The following is a 16851-nucleotide window of genomic DNA, read 5'->3' on the forward strand; positions in this document are numbered from 1 at the left end:
TAATTCCTTTATAACCTTCATCTTTTCTTCTATCTAAAAGTTTTTAAAAATTTGCTTTCAAACCTACGACTCATTTTCTTTCACTCACAGTTTTAATTTTTTTTATTCAAACACAAAATTTTAAAAATAAAAAAATTTCAATTTAAGTATTTAAAATTTTTAGAATTTAAAATTTTTTAGAATTTAAAATTTCTTCATCCAAACACACTCTAAAAGAGTTTTAGGTTGATGAAACGAGCTTCCGTGAATTTTAAGGGGAGGAAAGTTATAAGTTATTGTGTTTGGTTTTTCGTTGACATGAATTTTTAAGCGTGTTAAAGAAAAAGTTTTTACAGACCGATAAGTTATTTCTTAATGAAAATCAAATACAAGGCTGAATATCATTTTAGTTACTATTTTATGTCATTCAAGGACGTATGGATTGGGAGCAAGGTGGATTACAACGTTGGATTTTTTTTCCTTAATAATTCACGTCAAATTTTAACGTTGAACACTATATATAGAATATCTAAGAAAAATTCTAATCGAAAAAAAAAAGTTAAATTACTTATTCAGTTTCACGATTTATATCTTTTAATCCTAATAATTTGAAAGTGATTTTTTAGTTCCTATAATTTATATTTTAATTTTATTTTAACTTTTTGGTCCTTATAATTTATATTTTTATTTTTTTTTATTTTTATAGTTTAAAAATAATTTTTTTAGTCCCTATAATTTATATTTTAATTATCTTTTAGTTTTTATTAAAAAAAATATAAAAATAATTAATTACAAACTAATTATAAATTATCAACTATTTTTTATTACAAACGTGTAATTAAAAAACAAAACTAAGCAAACCTAAATTTGTCATTATTATTATTCTTGTATTCGGGTATCGAGGGGGGATAGGGTGCGCACCCTACTTATAATTCCACTTCTCATACAATAAATACTTCTAACTGGAAATTAAAAGTTTTATTGTTAACTTTTTATTGCATGGATTATTGAGATGAGATTCATTCCGAACAAAGAGCAACACTCAAACTTAAAAACTACATTTAAGTTTTGTTCTTGTTTCTTTTTGTACTTTGTCCGTATGTATTAGAAACTACACTTCTTGTCCATATACTCTTATGCCCGTGTGTGCATGTACGTACACGCGTGTGAAGCACCCTACTTATAATTCCATTTCTCTTGCAAAAAATACATATTTTATCGGGAGGAGAAAGGGGCATTTATCTTCTACTCTCACCTTTTATATCCCAACCGGAAACAAAATAATGTTTGTGACCAACGTATAATTTCACTTCTCTTACAATAAATACTTCTTTTATCATGAGGATAAAGAGATTTATCTTCTCCCACCTTTTATATCCCAGCTGAAAACTCAAGAAAGCACAAACCTACAACATGACTTCAATCACGTCAAAATCTGAGCAAACCAAAACTGCCCAAAGTTGCCAGTAAACCAAAATCTGAAAGCCTCAAATTTTCAGGTGCGCGAGTGCAGTAGTAGAAAAGCAATTTAGAACGAGTCAGGAAGAACATTGATTCCATCATGAAGAACTGGCATCAGAAGCAGCCTTTTTCTCCTTCTGTTTTTCCCTCTTTTTCTTGTTTCGTAATGCATTCTTGCTCAGTGTTCTAAATTAATTAACAAATAGCCATTAATAACAGAATATAAATCATAAGAACTTGAAGCATAAAAGAAAGGAAGTGGGGGGTGGAGGAAAGGTACTTACTCTGCAGTAGTCTCTCCAAACAACTGCAAATACAGATCATTTAGGCATCATCAGAGACAAACTAAAAAATGAAACTCGGCTCCAAGAGTTCATGGAAAGATGCATAAACATGCATATAGCAAAACAATTTGGCTATAAAGTTATGCCATGCTCAAGTATTGCTGAAAATTTATATTGACAATTAAGAATAGAAAGAAAGAAGGAGAATAGATTCTGTGATTGGGTACCTCTGCCTGAATAGCAGATGCATTCTTAGCATGTGGTGGACGATATGCAGCAGGTTTTTGTGTTGTGGGGTTGGCAGAAGAGGCCTTTGTAGAAGTCTGGGTAGACTTTGGTGGTCCTTGACCTGCAATTAGTCCCCGGTCTTAAAAGAACAAAAGATACAACTCAACTAAAAGAAATATTATAAGCATGGTCACGAACCTGATGGTTTTTTATCTTCAAGTTGTACCAAATTTAGAGACTTAATTAATTCGGCAATATCACCAAACTTACCAGGTGACTCTGGTTTCCAATCAACCTAAAAATAGTTTGCATACAATTCAATAACATCTGTGAAAAGGTAGTAAAAAAAACAATTAATCAGCAAAAGTTCAAGACACTACTAACCTGGTACAATTTGTCAAACATCTTCTTGAAGTACAATGACCCATTGTAGTGAAAAATCTTGATCCTTCAATAAAAGAAAATAAAATATAACACAAAGGCCTCTCTTTGTGAATAAGACTATGACCACCAAAAAAGTGGAAACCAACATATTACAATCAGTAAAATGTTCTCCTATAAATTATAAGTTATTGTCCAATAAGACCATTAAGTGTTGTTTAAATTAATCATTGACTACTTATGATCAAATCATTGAAAACAGATAAAGTGGCTGATCAGGATGACATTTTACACTAACAACAAAGTAATGTGCCCATGATTAGAAGATTGCGTGTTTTTAGGCATTTTACACTAATGGCCATATATTACATACCCATTGTCAACTTGAAGCCTTGGAGCTGTTGTAGCTGTCATGAAATAGCACCCATCCGGAGACCATTCACTAGTCACAGACCATTCAGCCTTAGTGGCTCCAAGTTGTTTCTTATCAATGTAATCCCAGAATACCTAGCACATAAGCATGAAAAACATATTAAATCTGTTAGTGGTTCCAAGTTCTCACATATGAAGTTCATACAAGAAGCATGTGTTTGCAATCTTGCGTGCATTTGAGCATGAGACATACGAAGTACAGCAGATACTTGCAATTTCTTTTTTACTTCAATTTATTGTTTTAATGACTAAAAAAAATGCTACGTGAATCTTTGGGAACCACTAATTTTGGGAATAATCACTTTCTTTCTTTTGAGAAGCTAGCAAAATCAAGTGATTATTTCTTCAAAATAAGTTGAACCAAAGATGCACTGAAAATAAGAAACCACACATCATTAATCATTAAAAAATAAATGAAATGAAATAGAGAAAAGAAAGAGATTCACTCAGTACTAAGACCAAAGGCACCAACAATATAACATTTTTAGGGGATGTTTGGAAGAGCTCGTTTGAGTTAATCAAAATAGCTTATAACTCCCATAAGTTCTTTTTAGCTTATCCCAATAAGTTTCTTGGTGTGACTTATTTTTTAGCTTATCCCAATAAGTTTCTTGGTGACTTATTTTTTAGCTTATTCCAATAAGTTTCATGGTCAAATATATGGTAATAAGTCCTCATGTAATAAGAGAATAAGCATTTAAGTTGTTTACCCAAACACACCCTTAAGCGATTCTTATACACTAAAAGTGATTGTATGTCATAATTTGTTTTTCAACAAGGTGAATCAATAATCCTAGTCATCACACATCAGATCTTTTTCATAAGAAAGGAAAAATCAAAACAGAGCATATGATTCAAATAGTCAAAACATACCATATCACCAGGCAAGTTACCAAAGCCAGCCAAACACAAAACTGGAAGATAACAATCAAGGAACCCATATTTAGATGCTTGTGTCATAAGAATATAGAATCACTTCAAATTTCCAATCCTACCCAAAAACCCTCAGGGCCTTTAAAAATTTAAAAGAGAAAGAAATCTTATGTTGGGTAAGTGTTTAAAATTTATTTGACTAAATACAAAGAATGCCAATTCATCACCAGAGGATACATTTCCCTTTTGGGTTCCAGCGAATAGTGTTGTAAGGACCAGTTCCAAGCTCTAGTAGAGGATTGCACTTCTTGTCGAACAGAGTTGCTTTAGCAGGCATAACTAAAACAAGTTAAGGAAAAGTGAAACATTTGAGAGATCTATAAAAAAAATAATTAAAAGTGATTAATATAATGAGGACACAAAACACCCATCATATGACTTCTTAAAAATGTACAATTCACAAGGCATCAATAAGACAACAACTATGCAGAAAATATCTAGTCCAGTTTGGTATATTATGGCATATCAAAAACCATATTTAAGAGGGATTCGGTTTTTCAAATAGAAGAGATAGAAAGAAGCAGCTCTAATGTATTTTTGAAAGCATTTCCTATCATGAATATAAAATCACCCCAAAATAAATGTGTGTTTCAAAACTAGCCTGGTATGCCATGTTAGCAGATCTTCAGCAAATATCAAATAGTGGGAACTTTAGTACATGCTGTTTATCTCCATATTGTATATATCATAGAGAAAAGGATACATCCATATACAACAGCAAATTCCAAGCCAGAATATGACCACTGAGCATCATGAATGGGCCCATCTTTCCCTGCCAATTTGTTCAAAAAATTAGAATGTTACCCTTCTGATAGACATTATATAACCAATTATCAGTTCTTTTACTAGCAGCAAGAACATACGAAGAGGCACAAGTCCTTCATGCATCCCATCCGTGGTCAGATAGCATAACTTTGATTCTCCATAGTAACTCTGATTAGTTTTGTCAACATCTGACTGCACCACCACTAGAAGCCCAGTTGAGCCATGATTCCATTTAAGTTGGGTGGTTGAACATCGGAAAAAACTACGTCGAGCAACAGGTTGACTTTGAGACGCATTTCCACAAGCAAATATCTGTACACTAGCAGGAACCCCCTACAAGGTAGAAAACTTAATAGTATTTGCATCAAAATTGAAAAGGTGTGATAAATAATCATTATTTCTAGATGCCTGCCACACAGGATATAAACCTGTAATCTAAACCTTAATTTAACATTTATCAATATTGACTATCAATGAGACATAATGAACAAAGAAGACTGCATATGCAAAGAATTTCAAATTAGATTTCATATTAAACGTGTTTAGGGCAACATATTTTTATAAGATACAGTCATCAGTCATTCATTCATAGGCTACCAATGGCCAATCTGATCTAACAAACCCAAAAAAAATTCAATAATCAATAATTCCATTGTTTGAATGTACACCAATTATTGAAAATTATAATTATAAAGAGGAAGAAAAATAAGAGACATATATTGGAATCCATGTCTTAACTACACATTTGAAAAAATTATGTATAGTTTTACAAGTACCCTAGTTATTGTAATTACATAACAGTATACAACACATAAATACCCAATTTACATTTTTTCTATTAGCCAAGAATCTAGAAGTAAATGAAAGACGCTTGTCCTCCAAATACTCAACCTTTATGCATTGACAGTTCATAGAATTTCATACATTAAAAACCTAACAAACAACAGCATGCCAAATTACCATTCATTTAGTTGCAAAAAACCTAACTAAGCTTTCACCATAAGCATTAAGTTGAGGGACACAAACCTTGGATTCTGGAACAAATGCAGCTACATGAGACCCTGGTAAACTAGAAAGCTCAGCAGCAGCAACTCCGGGAACTCTTAACCGACAGACAACTCCTTTCGAAAAATCCCCAGTATCAAAAAATTGTACCTCATTAGTTGCCAACCGACACGCAGTAGCTTCATCAGAACTAAACTGAATTGCAGGCCTGAAAAACAGACAGACAGTAACAGTTATTAAAACATAAACCATAGCAAGAATGTTGAGCATTCGTCAATAAACCATTTACATACAGACACACAACATCAAGAAAAAATCCCCAATAATACCTTCTACCCAAAGGAATAACAATAAGGGTCTAATTAAACAAACTTCTCTACAAACACTTGGAGAAAAAGAAAATAAGAAAGTGAAATGAAAATAAAATTAGCTTATGTATAAACTAACATATAGAATCTCTGTCATTTAACTTCTCCGTAAAATGATTTTTAACTAATGCAAAAAGCTAATTTTAGCTTATGAAAAAAGCTAATTTCATTTTATCCTTCTTATTTCCTTCTCCTACACTAATCTATAGAAGCTCGGTCATTTAGCTTCTCTATAAACTGATTTTAACTTATGAAAACAGCTTATTTCTTTTTCCTTCTTATTTCATCCTATAAGTGTTAGGGCCTGTTTGGGTAAGATTATGAAGAAAAAAATGAAATGAGCTTCTCTATAATCTAAAATTAGCTTATTTCATTTAATCTTCTTATTTTCTTCTCCTAGAAGTGCTTCTGGATAAGTTTACCCAAACAGACCCTTATGCATAAGCTAAGTTTAGCATGAAAATAGCTTATTTCATTTTTCCTTCCTATTTCCTCCAATAACTGTTTACGGAAAAGTTTACCTAAACAGAGCAAAGGACATGTTAACTAGAATCATAAATTTGGTAAGAAACTAAGAACACTCTGTTTTTCACAATCAACGAATTGATCACAGACCAATTGGCTTTGGTCATGTTCTTCTGTGACTGCTGGTGAACAGCAGCACCGGTCTCGATGCTCCACAGCGTGACGTTCTTCTCCTGCGGCGCCGAAGGCTTCTGGAAGGTCTGCAAGTAAGTTCCATTGGGCGACAAAGCTGCGGCGACGACATTGGGGACTTCAAAAGCCCTAATCTCTTCGGCGATTCTGCAATCGTAGACGCTAATCAGCGAGTTCGATTTTGTCACCATGAGCTTGGATCCGTCGTCGCTGAACTTCGCGTTGATGCATTTCACTTTCTCGAGCTTGATGCTTGGTTGACCGTTCGCGAAGGGAGGTCCGGTCCAGAGCGAGAAATCTTCTGGTCCTCGAACTGAGAGAACGAAAACGAAAATCAAAAGTTAGAGAGAAAGAGAAATTGAATCGAAGTGTGTTGTGTTGTGATAGCGAATACCTAATATCTCGAGAGGTGGTGAGTGGTTATTTGATGCCATTGGAAGCCAAACGACGGAGAAATTGAAAAGCTTGTTACTTACTGTCTCGCCGGAGAGGGAACTCAGTTCAGTTACGGGTTATTATGACGCTTTTTATAAGTTTATTAATAGGATCAAAAATTTTATATTAGATTACTAAATTCAAATTTTCCATAAAAATCTTATATTTTTTAGGAATTAAAATAGATATTTATCCTTTTTATTATATCAGTAAAGGCCAAATTATACTTTTGCTGATTTATCTTGCTTTTTAATTTAACTTGTTACTTATTTTATTTTTGTTAATAAATTATCAATAGATCAATATTGACGGATTTAAATAATATATATGGAGTCATAAATGAATGTCTAGATTCAACAAATTAAATGGGTTATGTTAAATCCAAGTCTACAAAATGAGTTTTTGTAACATGCATTCTTGACTCAATTCTTTCTTCATCAGAATGAAACATATTTTGAATGTTATTTGCATGACAGAGGCAACATATATCGTTCAATCATTTGTAGAAACGTGAACTCAAATCGATGAACCCCGATGCACACATTTTGCTCATCTTTCCTTTTACTTTTTATAGTTTTTAAATGTTATATTAGCAATTAAAAATCGTCATTGTGTTAATTACGCGTGCAAAAACATATCCAAAAAAAGAAGTATTGTTTTATAATGATTTCTAACCTCTATTATGTTAAAATTATTAACAATGTTAATTTTAAATTTCAAAGAAAGATTATAAACGACATTGATTTCAAATTGATGGAATGACCAAATTGAATCAAATTTCAAAGATAAATGAGTACATTTTTTTTAATAAAACACCAAAATGAATCTATATGTTTGATCACAAGTTAATTCAATGAATACTTTTAATATTTAAAATATTAACCAAAACTTATTTCGATAACATAATTATCTCATTATATTGTTTTTTAGTTTCTTTTTATATAAATATTGGACCACAAAAGAATATAACATTATTATTTTTTTAATATTTCAAATCTTGACCAAAATTGATATTGATAATCTAAAACTGGGTGTGTTCAGGAAAACGTTGGTTTGAATGTAACCCACGTTTTTCCAATCCACCTTTTTAGTTTCTTTTATATTTTATTTTATTCATTACTTTCTTTTATATAAATGCTTGACCACTACTGAATACAATAATTTTTTTTAATATTTTAAATCTTGATCAAAACTGATATGAATACAATAATAAATGCTTTTTAATATAAATCTTGACCAAACTTGGCATCCATAATCCGATTCACTCATCATATTCATTTTCAGTTTATTTTCCTTTGTTTACATGGTGATGCCTTCTTGTTCTATATATTGCAAATGAAATGCAACACCTATCTAATCTAGTGGGTATCATTTTCAAAATGTCAACGTCAAACTATGTTCTCATCTTCTTTGCTTTTTCTTCTTGCATTTGGCTTTTGTAGTGCTTATAATGAAATTAGGGTCTATGATGGATTACCTAAAACCAAAGATAGCACCCGTTGGATTTTGTAACAACAATAAGTACCCATGTTCTTTGCCTACGTTGGCGGAGAGGACCCAAAAGAAATCAATATCAATTGGTGGATAAAAGAAGATGGTATATATCGTAGTTATAACAACTTGTTTTGGGAGAGAAAAGCTTATTGGACTCACTAAAATTGTGTTGATATACGATAGTAGCTTGTTTAAATAGAATAAATAAGTTCAAATACTTGTATTTGGGGCTTGATTATAATTATGATCCTAAATCTACATGTAGCATTGATCATGATGATTGATTGTAATATGCAATCGGATTTATCTATTGCATTGTCTTTGCCTATCCATGTGTTTGTGTTTCTTTTAAGTTATATACAATTTATCCCTTTTACCACCATTTGATTTTTTTTTTCTCTCATTGAAAACACCGATTTAATTAACTCAGTTGCTATAGCGATAGAGAATTTTATAGCTATTTGCATAATGCTCTATATTTCATTTTTCCTATCAAGGATCATATTGACTTAATTGAGATGAACCTTAAATTGCACATTTTCGTTGGAAATGCTAGACAAAATTTTGAACTCCATATAATTCTCTTGTGCCAAGTGGATAATGCTTTCTTTTCTTTTCTTTTACTGCAAGTGGATAATGCCTAAAAAATACTAAGTTAAAATACAAAAAAAAAAAAAAAAAAAATTACACCACATTCTCGAGGATTCCATAGTAGGACCAACTAGTTCGTTTTTGTGCCATAAAAACTTCCCTGACCTTCCTATATCTACAGAACACTTTTCACAAGTCTTCTTGCCCATAGCTCTTTGGAAACCTCAAGAAAAGCTACGTTGTCAAAGTTTCACCAATTGTGTCCCTTCTCCGATCCCTAACCCTCCCCGTTTGCCTCCCCCTCATAGCATTTCTCATGTAACTTCATACCAAATTATGAAAATGATATTAAATACAATTTCCTTGATTAATATAATTATGTGTTTTAAAGAATTAAAATAGAAAATTCATTAGTATATTGGGTAGAAAGTAGCTAAGGTACATTTGCTTAAAATAAATCACACAAAAATTTCTAAATTTAAATATAATAATATGTTTTTATGAATTATAAAAACTAGAGGAAAAATTAATGAAATTAGATGGGGAATGAATAAATACAGTGATGCCGCATAACATTTTATTATGTGGCAAAATCTTTTTTTTTTAAGATTGATAATTGATAATCATTTATTTAAAAATATTATTTTTATTCTCAATTACAAGATGCTTTCAATTTATTTATTTCTCTTAAAAATAATAATTAACATAATAAAATAAGGATATTTTCCTTGCGTTTTGTTTCGTAAATTCCGTCACCGTCCAATTGAGAGTTTGAGACTAGTAGGTGGTCTTACCTTTTTGGAACCCACGCCTCCACAATTTACTGCACCACTATTTTCCTTCTCCTTCTCTCTCTCTCTCAACACAACACACACCACAAAAGAAACTACAGTGTCTGTCTCTCTCCCTCTCACTCTCACCTCAAAAAAATGGCGGACGACTTCATCGTCTGTATTGACCGGATCATTGCCTCCACGCCCTGTTTTGGATCAGTGGATGGAAGACAATGTGATGGTGTTGGTGTTGACCCATTAATAATCCCCGTTCCTGAAAATGGTGGAGAAGGGTGCTCCTCCTCCTCCTCGTCTTCATCTTCAAACAAGGATGATGATGATGATGATGTTGTTGTTGTTGTTGTTGAGTGCAGAATATGCCAGGAAGAAGATCTAGCACAAGCCATGGAGGCTCCTTGTTCCTGTAATGGCACTCTCAAGGTGGGGTTTTCATAAAGTTTCTTTCTTTTTTCTTTTTCACTCTCAAACTCAGTACTCAAAATAACTCACTACTTCTACATGTGGGAAAGAATGTAACTTGATGAATAATAACACCAAGTGGTTGTTGGGGTTGTCATGTTTCTTAGATCATGTGAGTGAGTTTTAATTTTATTGAGCAACTTAGAGTCTGTTTGCATAGAAGACTAAAAGTCTTTTTGAAGGCTTGAGAGTTTCTCTAGTGAATAAAAAAAAAAACTATAGTGTTTGTCGTTTAAGCTTATTTTTTTCAAAAAAATATTTATTTTAATAGAATAAGCAATTTTATGTTTTTCTAATGTGTTTGTCTAAATTGTTTGTTACTTAAAATAAGTAGTTTTTTTTTTGCTTATTTTAAGAAACAAATTATATCTGCTTATTAAAAATGCATTTTTGAAAAAAATACTTATTTTAAAGTTATTTCTTTGAAGTTTAAACAAACTGATGTAGAGAAGCTATCAATAGCATTTATACCTCGTATCCAAACAAGCTCTTATGGGCCATGCCAAAAGTGAGAAAGTTTTAATTTTAGTGAGCAACTTATAGGACTATGAGTTGATACACTTCTCTGTATCGGTATTCTGTTTTTACTTGTTATGCCCCCTCCTTTTTAAGTAGCATGAATCTGCAAGCATGCAGTGTCTTTACTTGTCTCAGTGCAATGGCTTCTTGAATTAGTTCAATTATCGTTTTTTAAATCATTTCAATTTTTCACGATCATGTTATGTTGCTTCATCTCATGTTGGCTCAACGGCTCATGTTGCATCCAATGTTTTAAATATCAGTTTTGTGGCATTGTGATTTTGTCTCATTTGTTGATATCGCGGCAAATCGCAGACAAATGCGGTCACGCAGACATTTAAAAAATTTGGATATTGTGTTCCAAACACAGTTGGAGACCCTTTTTTAAAACCTTGGTTGCATCTGTACAAGAGGAAGTGGAAGAGGAAGAGGGTTGGGAGTTCAGTGAAGTTTTTGTGATTCATTAAGTTTTGACTTCAAGTTGGCTTATGAACCTGTTTGCTCACTATATCTTGGCATGCAGTTTGCTCATAGGAAGTGTATCCAAAGATGGTGCAATAAGAAAGGAAATACAATATGTGAAATCTGTAATCAGGTTGGGTTTTTATTTTCTTCATGAGCTGCCTAAATTTAAAATTAAAAATGATGAGTTATCCTTTCACTATTTTTAGGCATTTTCACCGAATTATTCTCTTCCACCGGTCAGAAGCAATGCAATTATGGCGATTGATATAAGGTATTGGACTTACTGATTTATATATGACTTCTTCTCATTTTCCATCTTCTGAAAGGTTTTGCTTAATGCCTGTGAGTTGTGTGAGCTGAAATTTTCTATGTAATCCTTTTGGCTGCTTATTCTTCATTCTTGTGTCTCAGATATGCCTAGGAAAATGATCTTGTTAGTTGTACTACGTATAGAAAATTGTTTGAATATGGCAAAGGAATTTTATAGAACTAAGTTTATCCCAATTGTTTGAAATATGGTAAAGGAATTTTACAGAAAATGATCTTGTACTAGCCTACTAGCTACAGAAAATTGCTTGCATTCACAGCAAATATTTATTCTCAGTTGTCTACCCTCTAAGGCTTTAACCCTCTTCCCTTGTTTTAAAAAAATAGGAATTAACTGATGCCTACTAGGGTCTGTGTCACTTTTTTCCCCCCAATTGCAATAGCTACTCCCAACTCAAGATGTGTAATGCATTTGTTGATTTATTTATATCCCTCTAGCCCTCACCTTTTTTTAATGCTTTTTTTCATATCCATGATCAACTTTCCCTCAATTATGATTTATATCATTCCCATATACAGGCAAGAATGGGGGCATGATGCTGATCTCCATGTGGCTCTAGCTTCAGCAGAGCAGCAGTTGCTGCAAACTGAGTATGAAGATTATGCCATGTCACAAACCAGTAGCATTGCTTGCCTTCGCTCTGTCACTCTCATTGTAAGGAAACAGATTTAATGTTAAAGCATGTGTTGTTTCATCCTTTCTGATAGTTGATATGGCTAATGATAATAATATTATGCAGTTGTTGATGATTTTGCTTGTACGCCAAGCTTTAATTCTCACAAAGAACTCTGTAACTGGGCAAGATGCATCGATAATCTTTAATGTAAGTAGCATGTTCTGACAACTTCCTTTCTTGGCACGTCCAGATTATCTCATGTGTGTTTGATACCTCTGATTTGGAGGGTATATGTTAGGAAGAATAGGAATGAGAGATGAGGATTGAAACCTTATGGCTATTAATAGTCAGAGGAGGGTAAAAAAGTTACTCCTTACTCGTTAAAAGAGTAATAATAGAAACCACCATTATTAATAATAAGTAACTGAATAACTGTGGAGTTATTGTGAATATATGGTAGTTATAAGACAGTTAGGTGAAAAGTGTAGGCCACTTTTGGGATTTGAGAAAAGTGAGAGGAGGGAGAGCACCTAATATTGTCATTGACCAGCATGTTTTGTTGGGTCACATAGCAGATCAAAATTCTGATTTAGAAACCTAATGTGCTGACTCTGGACTTAAATGATTTCAGTCTTTCTTTCATATCATCTGTTCTTTTCTAGATTTGTTGCTTACTAAATGCTGACTTCGCATGGTTGGTGTCAGTTTGAGATGTCAGTCCTTCAATTTGTTGGTGTTCTTTTGCCATGCTTTGCAATGGCACGTTCCTGGTACGCCATACAGAACCAAAGGAGAAGACAGGTATGGCTTTACATGATGCTATTGGAGCATAGTGAATTATATATATATATATATCACCAAAGTTTTGTATATATGAATTCTCTAAATGGTTTTTCTACGCACTCCCTCCCCTCCCTGCATCTTGTAGGTAGAAGAAAAAAAAAATTGAAGTTTAGGTTCATTGCTAAGATGTATCTTTTGCAGGGTTAAGTGATGCAGAACATAGATAATGTTTATCTTGGCTGGCTGTCACGAAAATCAAGCAGTTACAACATATTGATGCTGCATGCTTTTGTTTGTCAAACGTATTGAAGCTTTATTCCTAGACCATGCCATGGTAAAACGTAGCGATCTTTCTAAGCAATTTTCTGCTCCTCTTCCTGTGGAAAAAAGGAAAGGAATAAAGTAGCAGCAGCATATCTCAAGTGTAATGCACTACACACAAAAAGCTTTCAAAAATTCTATAATAATGGTATCAAATCTCAGGCCTTTAAATTTTTGTGCATCAAACACGATGCACCAATTTACTATTTTTCATCATCATTGGCAAAATCATGGATAAAATTTCTACACTAGCAGATATATCATCTGCGCTAAAGGATTTGTAGTAGTAGGAAAACTTATAGTTTTGCTTAGTGTATCTGTATAAGAAGCTTTCTGTATATTGAAATTGCTATTTTCTTTCCATGATAATTTGTAAGCATTCTGTTACTGCTCTACTCTTTTGATGACGATAACCAATTGTATCATAGAAAGTAATACTCATCAAGAATTTTGACTATTTAATTCTTACATAAAATGAAAACATCACCCTGACTAAAATTTAGTGTAGTTATTTATTTATTTATTTATTTATAATCTGTGGGGTGTTACGGTTTGCATAGGAATCAGATAAGACTGTTTTGCAGAGTGAGGTATAAGCAGTAGGACAAAATTTTCATATGAAAAATAAAGTTACTTTATGGCTGACCTCTTTTTTTATTAATAGAAATTAACGATAGTTATTAAAAAATTTATAATAATTCAATTCTTATTCAATTAACTGAATTAAATCTCTTTTTTATGGCTGACTTGTATAAATTACACATTTCATTGAACTCATAATTGGGTCTTGCCTAATGTGATGAAATATACTTTACTTTTCAATTTTCATATTGGTGGCCAGTTGCTGTGTAGTTCTTTTGCTTGGCAAAGAAACAGAAGACCAGCATAATGGAAGAGAATTCCTAGTGATCTTATCGTTATCTTATCTCAGTATCATTTGACTAAGATCAAGTAGTTATCTAGAGAGGGAAAGTATTTAGTAGTGAGAGAGACTTTCTCCCATGAGAGTATTAAATATCAGTACTACAGATAGAAAAAAAAGTAAAACATGCAAGTCAATGGATTTTCTTTTATAGGAAAAAAAAAGTTAAATGTTAGCAAGTTATGTTTAGGGGAGGTTTCGAACCCAAAATCTCCTAATTTCTAATCACTCTAACCCTTATACGCTCAACATGTGTGTTAGCTCGGTTTATATATGTATAAAAAGGGGATTTATTTATTCTAAAAGTAATTCTTTTAGAATTATTGTTCGTTATTTTTTTTTTTAAAGATCTAAGGATTAAGATTAACTATTTATTACAATCATTAAATCTTAAGAAAATAAATAGTGAAGATGAGAAATAACTCTAAAACTCTTAAGTAAGTAAATCTCTCATTTTATATATATATGAGATAAATTTTATGTTTTTAATTCTTAAAATTTTGGGTGAATCCGATTTTAGTATTTTAAATTTAAAAAGAAAAAATCATTTTAATGTTTGAAATCTGAAAAAAAAAATACACTTTTAGTTTCTTAAATTTATAATTTAGAGACAAAATGATTTTGAAAAACTCAAAGTCCCTTAAATTTAGTCCCTAGGGATTAAAAACATATTTTTTTTTCTCTAGTTTTTGGAGGCTAAAACCGAATTTATTTCAAATTTTAGGAATTAAAAATAGAATTAAGTCTAAAAATTATTTTTTTTATAAATAAATTATTTTAAAGAATAAAATATTAAAATTAATTATTTTTAAAAAGTTTATGGAGAACTCAGAAAGAATCAGTTGTCAAATCTGTACATACCCTTATATTTTTTTAGCTTCTTGTTCTTATACATTTATTTTTACACTTTCAATAACTTTACATAAAATGTTTTTTTTTATCAATCTAACTATTAAATTATAATATTTTTAAAAATATGATTATGTATAATATTCTTTTAATTCAACAGTGAATTATAAGATAAAAGTACTTAATTAAAAGTTATTGAATGGTTGCTTAAAAAAAAGTTATTGAATGGTTTAAGAGCACGTGTAACTTAAATTAGTATAAGTTGATCTTTTTTTCTTAAGTTTATTGTTATACAATTATCTATATAATATTATTTGATTATATGATTACATTAAAAAAATTATGGAAACTCATTAAATGTTATTATACTAAATTGGATATTGGATTAATTCATCTTATATTCTTATTCCTATAAAATAATTTATACTTGTAAAAAAAAAACTGTTGATATATTAAAATCAAATTCAATTCAATTAGTTATCAATATCATAGGAGGATAGGGAGCAAAAAGGGGGTATTTCTATTCAATTGATGTTATTGTTTGTGGGTAGGTAAACATCGTTCCTACTTCTAATCATATTCATAAACATACAGCTTAACGAATAGAAAACGGAAGGTTCATACTTCATAGGATAGTTGAATTTTATATTGCAATATAGTGTAGAAGATTTCTTGTCGTTTTCTACTAATTTAACTAGTAATTGGATTCTATTTTTATGTTTAAGATTCCTGGTTCGGTGCCATAATTCCCGTTGCCTTCTAATCCGTAGTGTGATGGATCAACCACCAACTACAGAATATTAAGTCCAAGCTTGGACTAATAATCAAATGAATATTATGAATCCCTCCTTGCCATAAGCTTCTGTTTTTTTCTCTCTTCTTTTTCTTCTCTTCCCACATGAACTAGACAGCTGATGGATCATCGATTTGAGATATATAAATAGTTAAATATCTATAAATGATATCAACGGGTTATTAGTAAAAGAGATTAATCTTCCAAAAGATAACAACTAAAAAAAATAAGATTACAAATTCAAGTGAGAGAGATGTTTATATCTAATATTCAATTTGATTTTAATAGGATTGTCTAAAAAAAATATATGTGAAAAACCAAAAAAAAAAAACACTAAATTATCTACACGTAATAAAACTGTGATAAAATTATAATCACTTCCCACCGAGTTTAATGAAATGGTAAATTTTTATATTTTTATAACATTATTATAAGAATTCAATTGCAAGTACTCCCTTCTTAATTAACTTCAAAGTTTGTATGTTATTTTACAACTTTTAGAAAATGATGAACCGTTAGTGTACGTTGATAAATAGTAATATTATCTTCACACACTTACACACACAAATTTATTATCCTTTCAAATCATTTAGTTTCGATTTGAGAGACCAATTGTTAGTTCTCGACAAAAAAGTGAAGAGTGTGTTTGGATTAATGTTAGAGAAGTTCTAAGCTATCATTTATACTTTTTGAGACATCAAAAGTAGAAATAACTCTTCTTTTGCTTTTGAAAAAAAAAATCAATTACATTGAATATAATTACTATGCACAAATTAGTTGAAATTAAATTGCCCTTAACATTTAAACATCACAAAATCAAAATGAGTTTACAATACATTTAAGATGCTTAAAATATTGCAACTAGTGTGAAGTATTTCTCAACTTTCATCTACAATTTACAATATATCGTCAACTTAGTTCTTCTTAAGCTTATTTTGTATATAATTAATCATTCTATTTTAACCAATATTCATTTAATTTTAGTACTC

At 31.2% G+C, this 16851-nt stretch overlaps 2 protein-coding genes across 3 annotated transcripts; one reads left to right on the forward strand and one right to left on the reverse strand.

Annotated features, from left to right (window-relative positions):
- Window positions 1–1216: 1216 nt before the first annotated feature.
- Window positions 1217–7046, reverse strand: LOC100811589 (eukaryotic translation initiation factor 2A). Its single transcript, XM_003518821.4, has 13 exons — window positions 6888–7046; window positions 6452–6806; window positions 5490–5676; window positions 4562–4796; window positions 4402–4470; window positions 3876–3977; window positions 3639–3679; window positions 2707–2840; window positions 2337–2400; window positions 2151–2247; window positions 1952–2073; window positions 1725–1747; window positions 1217–1626 (listed from the first exon to the last, which is right to left on the reverse strand). Exons 1-13 carry the CDS (start codon window positions 6925–6927, stop codon window positions 1539–1541), a joined length of 1557 nt encoding a protein of 518 aa, XP_003518869.1. The 5' UTR covers window positions 6928–7046; the 3' UTR covers window positions 1217–1538.
- A 2737-nt stretch (window positions 7047–9783) lies between these two features.
- Window positions 9784–13785, forward strand: LOC100812120 (uncharacterized). Of its 2 annotated transcripts, XM_006574397.3 has the most exons (8): window positions 9784–10227; window positions 11101–11217; window positions 11309–11380; window positions 11457–11521; window positions 12097–12232; window positions 12318–12401; window positions 12900–12995; window positions 13179–13691. In XM_006574397.3, the coding sequence occupies exons 1-8, from the start codon at window positions 9943–9945 to the stop codon at window positions 13182–13184; spliced, it is 861 nt and encodes a 286-aa protein (XP_006574460.1). In that variant the 5' UTR covers window positions 9784–9942; the 3' UTR covers window positions 13185–13691. The 2 variants fall into 2 exon arrangements, with proteins under 2 accessions (XP_006574460.1, NP_001240105.1); NM_001253176.3 differs by lacking the exon at window positions 11101–11217 and having other exon boundaries at window positions 9821–10227; window positions 13179–13785.
- The last annotated feature ends 3066 nt before the right edge of the window (window positions 13786–16851 follow it).

Source organism: Glycine max, chromosome 2 (genome assembly GCF_000004515.6).
Source record: "Glycine max cultivar Williams 82 chromosome 2, Glycine_max_v4.0, whole genome shotgun sequence".
In the NCBI taxonomy this organism is placed as follows: domain Eukaryota; kingdom Viridiplantae; phylum Streptophyta; class Magnoliopsida; order Fabales; family Fabaceae; genus Glycine; species Glycine max.